The 9,041-nt window shown below is 37.0% G+C and overlaps 1 protein-coding gene across 1 annotated transcript; it reads right to left on the bottom strand.

Moving 5' to 3' along the window:
• On the bottom strand, positions 1 to 6,659 carry CHMP2B (charged multivesicular body protein 2B; the record flags this gene model as incomplete). Its single annotated transcript, XM_010022602.1, has 5 exons — positions 1 to 205; positions 366 to 472; positions 1,521 to 1,623; positions 3,828 to 4,022; positions 6,568 to 6,659. Coding segments are annotated over 5 exons (611 nt in total), but the record flags the coding sequence as incomplete, so codon positions are not given.
• Between the last annotated feature and the right edge of the window lie 2,382 nt (positions 6,660 to 9,041).

Below are 9,041 nucleotides of genomic sequence, written 5' to 3'. Positions count from 1 at the left end.
CTACACAACAGTTGCACTGAAAGAGTATTTGCACGTTTTACATCTGTCTGTAGCTGCATAATTAGAAAGCACACTGTATATTGCCATCGAGCTAATCGACTCCCAAGGCTTTGAGCTGCCGTTCAATCTCTTCATCTGATATGGTAGCAGCTTTTGATGTTGATGCAGATGGTAAACCTCTGGTAGCTGACGGAGCTTTGGCCATCTAGAAGAAGACAGAAATCTACTTCAGTCACCATAATACATGTTACAACAAGCTGAGTTCTAGGATAAGACTGTATGGAAAGGCTGCTAGAATAAACTGTTAAAAAAAAAAAGGAACGAAGGGGGGAAAAAGCACCTGAAGTGGATAAAAATTGCCATACCTTTCCAGAGATTTCAATTCCTATCTCATCAAGCACTTGGTTCACAATATCTTGGCTTTCTTCCTCTTCATCAGAAGCATCAAAAATATCATCCAGAGTATCATTAACTTAGAAGAAAGAAAATAAAAAATTAAACAATAAAGTCATGCTATATTAAGGAAAAAGGTTACTAAAATAATCTACCCTCCTTCCTCCTACTCTTCTACCCTCCCAGAATGTAGTAGAACTACCACTGTATAAGACACCAACAGAAAAGATCTGTATATTGGAGAGGTTTTCTCAACTCTGCCTTGCAAAGCCTGTGAGTACACCTAAAGCAACAACATGACTGCTGTTATAATAATGTTTAGTTGCACCAGAATAGTTCAGTTGCTCTATTTCCCTCCCCATTAGATTTTAACTTTTCTTAAAAACACCTTCCATAATTCCATAAAAATCACTTTCCTTTTCTTCTTCCAAGTAAGCTGAGAAATTGTTAACTACTCAGCTAACAATGTATATTGCAACAAAACAGTTCTGCACCGTTGAGGTATTGGCATCTTGCTCAACAATATACTTTTGAGTCCACTGTACTTCCTTCAGCTAACACAGTAGCAGGGATTAGGATAAGAGGGAGACACTGGGAAGTTTGGTATTATTAAGGTGACAGTGGACAGATGCAATTGGGAATAAGAAACTTGCCACTCCCCAAGAGGTTATTTGTAGCTTAAAATAAAAAAAGGAGACAAAGCACCATGAATGTAAAGCTCAAATTATCAATAACATCTAAATTAGGTGTCCCAGAAGAACAAGCACATGCAGAACTATCAGCTACAGAAAGGACATTTTTTCAAGTCCCCCTACCAGTTATGCCAACAAGATTTTGAACTGGTCTCAAACACTCTTCCCTTCCAGTATGTTCTTTCTAGAAGTATGATGGGTGTTTTGCATGAAGATGGGAAGGAATGGGATGTAGATTTGGTATTCAGAGCTACCAAAAAGCTAAAGGCTCAATCTCCCTGCTCAGACATGCACTGTTTTATTTGCTCTTCACTTTGCTGTTAATCTCATTAATTGCAGATATAAAACTTGTAGCATAAGTGTTTCTAGACTGGTTCTACCCTTCCAAGAGCACTGTGGGCTGCAGCTAGTTGTTCCCTGCAGTACGGAACTTACTCATTTCTTCAGTCATTTCCATCTTCATGTTTTCCTTCTGGAAATTCTGCATTGTTTGTAGTGTCTTTTGTGGATCCATTTTCTTATTAACTGCTTGCATTGTCTGTTAATATTGAGAAAACCTTTTATCATACAATGACATTAGTAAATATCAGTATGTACCTTAAGAAGGAATAAGACTTCTCTAATAAAAAATTATAGACACACAACAGATCAATAGCACAGTCTGCACCCAGTAAGAAATTTTGCTATTTATTACACTAATAGATATGCTTTTAAATGTATGCATCTTTTTTTGTACCACGACCCTTCTCCTGGCTTTGTATTAGGAAAAATCTGCCTGATCTAAATGAAAAGAATGAGACAACACTTCTTTACTTGCAGGCTATGGCCTTACTTTCAATGAGATAAATAGCTACAGGTTTTTTATTCAGTAAGGAATATTTATTTGAGCCACCACTAGAGGATAGGCATTAAATTGCAAGTGTTTCTTTATGTCAGAATTTACTTGAAAAAATACTTTTCTCTGAAAAGCAAATATCCAAGTGTTCAGGAAATATATATTAGCTTAGTGTGAACCTCTGTAATGGGTAGGGATTTTTTTGTGATAGTGTAATAAACTTCACCTGATTTACTACAGGTATGCAGCATTGCCTTTGCAGGCACTGGTATTTAATACTTTCTTCTTTCCTAAGCAGCAAGCTACTGTACCTCTCATGGGACATCTAAACCTAAATATAAACATGAGCAATTCAGACATAAAGTTTCAACCGGCTTTGAAAAGATAAGAGTTGGTTAATTAAAAGGGATGCTATCAAGCTACTACAGCTGCTACTGGCTTCATAGAAGCTCTTCTGCTTTTGTGTCCAAGTTTGTTTAAAGTGACAGTGTATTATGCTTCTAATGTTACTTGAATGTAAAAGACTGTGTTCACAGTTACATTATTTGAATTTAAAAGGTTGTTCTGGATTTAGAGGATGTTGGTTCTTTAGAATTCTTTTGCAAGTGTTGTAGATGACTTTACCGTGTCCAAAAGTAGTGCCAAACATGCTAAAAAGTATACAGAAAATACTCTGAAAGCTTCATATTCATGTATTTATCTTGCTTGTTGAAGCAACTGATTCCATATATTTTTTCATTGATGATTGTATGAGATTAAGAATAGTTTATAAAGTTCAAAATGAACAAGTGAATACTTCTTTAAACTTCCCATGTCAATAAGGAAAAATAATCAGTCTACTGACACTGGTTTTGATAAATTTAGTCCAAGACATCTTGCAGATAAAACCAAGTTAACCACACAATAATTAAAAAGCAAGACCAACTAGTTCACATGCAACACCACTGCAGGAAGCAGTGTTTAACTTGTAAGTTTAACAGTAAGCTGTTTAACTTGATTGGATGGACAGTCTTTGTGGGTTAGCCAGGAAGGATGGCAAGTTTGCAGGAGAGCCACAACTTTGTATCACTGAATGGCTGATAGCTGCCAACATACTGCTTCTAAAAGATCCCTGATAGCAAAGCCTTAGCAGTAATCACTTCCCACACTAAGTTGCGTTGCATTACTGTGTTTAAATGGCACATAACTGGATTTAACTTGGACTGTGATAAAAGCACAATTTGTCTACAATGATGTGTGCCAACTCTGTTTCCTACAGCTCAAGCTGTACAATCCTGTTTGCCAAAATTGAACTCTCTGTTCATTAATTCAGGGAAATAGGGAAAGTGCACAATGAACTCGGATAACTCCGATTTTTCAAACTCTTTCATGAGGTAAGATTTGTGAGAAAACTTAATGCAATACTGTTTCTTTAGAACATGGAGAGTGAGAATGACAGGGAAATCCAGATTAGACTTCCTTAGGAACATAAGATCTGCGGCAATAACCTACTTTTTGCACAAGCTGTAAAACTACTGTGATACAATGCCTTGATTTCTAGATGAAGCATGCCCTACTTTTTCCATGTAAAAACTGCTTGTGACAACACATACAGGCAAGACACCAGCAGCATGGTTTGGGATTCTTTTATGTGCTTAAGCAAGTTCTTCCACTGGCATTAGTTCATTTTTATCATGCTAACATTTGACAGATATCCAGCCCAAGAAAATATGCTTAGTTAGGTGCTAACTGGCTGGATTGACTAGGGGAATATTTCATAGTATGAATCAAACTACAGTTCCTCAACACCATTTAGATTATGAAGCAGGAGGTTTTATCCTTAAATTACCTTAAACAAAATAACACAATTTAACTTTTGCAACCATATGCTGCATTGTAATGTAAAAGAATGTCTTGTAACACCTTACTTTTGCTGTAGTTGACATAGCTCCTGCCATCTTCATCTGAGAGTTCATGACCTTTGTTTGAGTTGACATAGAAGTGACTTTAGAGCTAACAGCGTAAGTTCGATTCTTCTGCTTCCGCAGTTGTACAAGCTGTTTTGCTAGCACTTTGCAGGCTTCTTTGTTACCAGTTTTAGCCATTTTCTTTATTTCCAGTTCCTGTTAAGAAAGGCATTAAGATTAATTCTACAAATTTTTCATTCATTCAAAGACTATAATTAAGCCTAATAATTAAATTCCAAAAGTTAACTATCCTCTTGATTTTTTTTTAAAGACATTTAATGTTACATAGTCATCTTTGCTTTTTTAGCAAGACTATTTAGTATAACAAATATAATGCTCTTATGATGTGACCAGAAGAAGAAAACGCAATAAAACTGCATTATACCATGGTAGCAGAGTCTTCCCCAAAAGACTTTTATTTCTTCAGAACATCACATTCATTTATATGTGCACTTTCATTTACATATCTGGATAGGGAATAACACTTCAAAAAAACCAAAACATCCAAACCTAAAAGTGGGTATTTAGCCCAGAGGTACCAGGAAACAGTTTGACACAAATAATTGTGTCAGCTGGGATTTTTCAAAGTATGCCTTCTGCTTTGTGAGTTGGTAACGTAAACTTTTCAGCTGATTTTTCCTTCTCAGTCTTTTTAAGAAGGGCTTACCACAATATCTCAGTTCTTTGTACATGTCCAGTTGTATATTTTGATTTTTACCATTAAGTCAAAGCAGCTTTTAAAGACCAGCTTTCTCCCGTGACTCCTCAGGAGAACATACCTGCTACGGGAACACGGTTGCTTCACTTCATGTGCACTGGTGGCCCAGAAAACTGCACTTATAAGAGATGTTGCTCTGAAAAGGTAATACTTATCTCCAGGATAGGCAAAATGGTCATGCCTAAAGGCAACCAACCCACTGTATTAGCTTTTCTACTAGGAAAAATCATGAGTAAAGTTTATTACAGAGATAGCACTGGCACGAAGTCATCTCTGTAAATTCACAGTTTCTGAAAGGCTGTGTCATACATACTATTTTTAATCCAAGAAGGTACAGATGAGCAAATATGGAGTATAGGACTGTTCAAACATTAGAGGCCTCAAATACACATAAAACTGTTCTCTTTGTATGTAGCTCACAGAGACCAGAAAACCAGATTTCTGTAGCATGCCCAGAACATTACGTGCTTTTTCCTCATACCTCAAGAACAGTGAAGAATGGGAGGGATTAGTTTGCACACTGGCAAACACTAGTTTGCAGCCTAATTTTAAGAGCAAACATTTGAAAATAGGGATTTCTCACAGAGATGAAATACCTACGTAGCATCTATAACATGATTTTCAAAATGAAATACAAACCTACACGAACCATTGTGAAATCACTGCAGATAATCCGGCCGAGAAATCACACCCTATGTATAAGTGATTTTATTCTCAAGTAAGAATAATTTGGGTAAAGAGCTGCAATATATTATTTGCTTCTGAGAGGTCTGGGGCAAGCTTATTAATGTCAGTTGCATTCTTCTGGAAAAAAATAATCAAAATTCAGATAGTCATATGAGGTTACTGAACTGAAACAGAACTGTCTGCATACTTTAAGGCATACTTATATGTAGAATTAATATAACTGGGTTTTCTCAGGGTAGTATGTCATAGTTAAGGAAAGAAAAGTACCCAACAAAGTGTTCTGAGATGGACTGACAGACCTTGGTCCTTTTTCACCTGATCTGACCCTGAAGATTAATATTAATTGTCCATTGATCCTCTTGTCCTACCAGCAAATTTTAACTTTTTCAAAGACATATTTCACTTCTCCTTTCTTCTTCCCCTTAGAAATCCAACATTTCTGAAACAATTTACTGTAGTAAGTAATCAAAACTTCAACCTGAGTATTCATGAAAATTTAGGTTATTTCCAGAGTCAGAGTATCTCATACTGAAAAATACTTTATCTATGAGGAACCTGCTATATCTTACATGTTCAAAGCTTCCAGAAACAATTTCTCCCATCTCTTTGATTCTTAGCACTTGGTATTCATACGACCTGCTGCCATGAAACACCACCTCAGTAACTACTGAAACAGTGGCTGGATTTGCATAGCTTTTCCCACAGTCTGAGCATGTCTTCATGCATCAAAACTCCACCATCTGTCACATCCATTTATCCGATTATACTGCCACACAGGTGCAGCAGCTATTCACTGAATACTTGATAGCTCATACACAAAAAGTTTTAAATAGATCTTAATTTAGGCAGATTATTTTACTATTATTAGCTAGTTTAAGTTCTATATGAATAAAAATACTGATGATATCCTAATTTTTCAAGTATGAAACATAGGTAACGTATGAGAGCAGACACTTCTTCTAGTTTTTCCACCACAAGACCACTGATTTACAAGCCTGTTAGCATTCTTTATCTTTCAGAAGGTTCTTTCTGAGAATGGAGAGAAAAAATTAACATGGTTATTTTTATCTAAACAGTTGCAGGCCTCTCCTACCTTAAAGACTGAGCATTACTTTTAGACAGTCAATTTTTTTCCAACATAATTTCAATAACGAAAAACTCAGAAAGGGGAAGACAACTTTGTTAGTGTTCAATTGTTATATATTGAGTTGTATCTTTAGAACTCTGCAATTTTTCTCCTGTACTGGAGGGGTGTGTTTGTTTTTAGAATAAAATAAAGTTCCCTGCTCTACTTACCAGTTGCTTTTCCTGTTTTTCGAGTGCTGCTCTATCTCTGGTTATAGCCCTCTGTGTACCTCTTAACTCTCGATTTTGCTCCTTTATTATATCTGGAAAGAAAATATTTATAGCTGGGAAAAGTTTTCAATACTACATGAACATCTTATCTGCTAAGCACCCTGCAGGCATGCAGTATGTTTGACAGCCTCCCTTTGTTCAGAATGAACTGTCAGCATTTCAAAGCAATGAAATATTAGCAAAATACAATTTTAGGTATACAAATCATTGTTTCAGCAGCACAGGCCATATCCTGTAGTAAAACAGCTGTTTTCCCTAGTGTGTTTCTTTGCACCATAACCATAGCAAAAGCCTTAACCACACAGGAAGAATTGGGTACATACACTTTTCTGCAAGTTCAACTCTAACTCAGTAATAACGTATTCATTGTGAGCCCACTGCTTTTCAACCAGTCAGGCCTAACTGCAACACATCAATCAGCTGAAGAGACCTTGTATATGACATCTCAGAGCAGTAAAGGAGGTTCCAAGTCCATTAAAACAGTGAAGATACACAAGTCCTGGATCCATCTCTTCTCTGGCCTTACTCTAGTTCGATGGATGTTACTCTCCTCCACAAACGTACCACATCTGTGCAGCCCAACTTCACATCAGACTATAAAGCAATAGTGTTAAAACTTCTTTAGTTAGTGGATGTTTAAGAAATAAAGATATGAAAGTGGAGCCCTTATAGCAAATTAAAGTTTCCTGACAACTGATGTAGCCAGCAGAAGCTTGACCACTGTCAGGTACAACTATCACCCTGCATAGGAGTTTTGTCCACTGTAATATTTAAAAGTTATTTACCAGTAACATCCATTTATTAAAGCAAGTATTTATAGATGGTATTATTAACAATATAGACATTAATCATGCTTGTTGCAATTAACTTCTATTAGAATTTACAGCACATGCTTAGGTGTGATTCACCTGGACAAAGGTAAAGAGGTTTGCATCTGACTCAGCATCCTCTGACCTTTAGAGAGGAAAGACATTAGTACTTTTACGACGAGATTCATCTGCTCCTAACGTATATATCTGCATGATACAAGATAAACTTTGGGTGGGAGTTTAAAAGGAGAAGACTGTCACATGAACTTTGTGGAGACTTGTTCTTCTAATCCACAGAAGTAACGTCATGGGAGGGCACTGCTATTGTACTTACAAAGTTTGAAGCACGTGCAAATCAATACAAAGAATCGGAGTTGCTAATGGAAATAGAGGCTTGTAGGATAACTAAAAACTGCAGCCACCCTTTTTATTTATTTTTTAAGGCTTGTGATAATTTTTCTACAGAAACATATGTGTTCTTTCTTCCCACAACCATAAACATTGTAAACCCTTCACTGCTGAAGTTATTTCAGCCTTAAGTTTGATTCAGGAAAAGCTTAAACCTTTGGTGGCATTTTAAAGAAGGCATATACGCTACCCCTTACCACCAACTATTTCTGACCAAATAAATGTGTATTCCAAACAAACTTCATGAAAGAGAGACCTGTTTCTAGAGTGCTCCTACTGCTCTGAGACCCAGACAAAAAGCATCTTCAGGACATGTAGGCTTTTCGATGGACAATAACAAAGAGCTGAAAGCTGACACAGAATATAACACTTCATTCTTCACACTGGCAAAGCAGCAGTGAATATTATTCTGAAAACAATGCTACAGGCAAGTAATTTTGAAGATAGACAAACATATATTACTAGCATAGCTGTACTTGTGAAAATGAAAAAGCTTAACAGCTACATACAAGATTGTATTTCCTAAGTACAATAACTATTAAAAAAAAATAAAAATCCCTTAGTGTAGAAAGCTTGAGAAGTAGGAACTTCAGGATAAGAAACAAGAACTATACTTCAAGTCATGAGACAATAAGGGTGAGCACAATGCTTATTTCTGTTGTTTCTCATCTCACAGTGGCTCAAACTAAGGACAGCAATAAATCAAAACAACTATCTCCCGTTAAAGGCCCTTTCATTTGCTTGGTTGGGTTTTTTTTTTTCAAGTTAAGGCTAAGATAAGAACTTGGTTCTTGTTTCTCTGTGATAACTGACACAAATTCCTAGCTTTACACCAGCAGAATGGAAGAAGATGAGGTATTCCTGAGGCAGCCTTTTGCCAGGAGTCACTCCCGCATGTCATGTTCACGCAGCCTTGCGCACCAGGGTATGGCGGAAGTGCCTCCACTCCTTAGAACAGGTTGGACAAGAGAGATCCAAGCAGGGCTTGACCTAGCTCCTACAATCTGCCTTGGTCATGGAAGCTTAGTGTCATCCCCACATTCCTCCCCTCCCAGCTGTGGCACCAAAAATGGGAAGAGACAAGCGGGATACATACGTATTCCCCCTCAGTGACATACAATTGGTTGATGCACAGCGTCATTTTGGGCGAGCCATTTTCAAACAAGGACCCACCTGATCTGTCACAGGGCACCCCAC

This window comes from Nestor notabilis, unplaced genomic scaffold (genome assembly GCF_000696875.1).
Source record: "Nestor notabilis isolate BGI_N333 unplaced genomic scaffold, ASM69687v1 scaffold3149, whole genome shotgun sequence".
Classification (NCBI taxonomy): Eukaryota; Metazoa; Chordata; class Aves; order Psittaciformes; family Psittacidae; genus Nestor; species Nestor notabilis.
The sequence above is the reverse complement of the archived record's forward strand: the minus strand, read 5'-3'. Positions and strand labels throughout refer to the sequence as shown.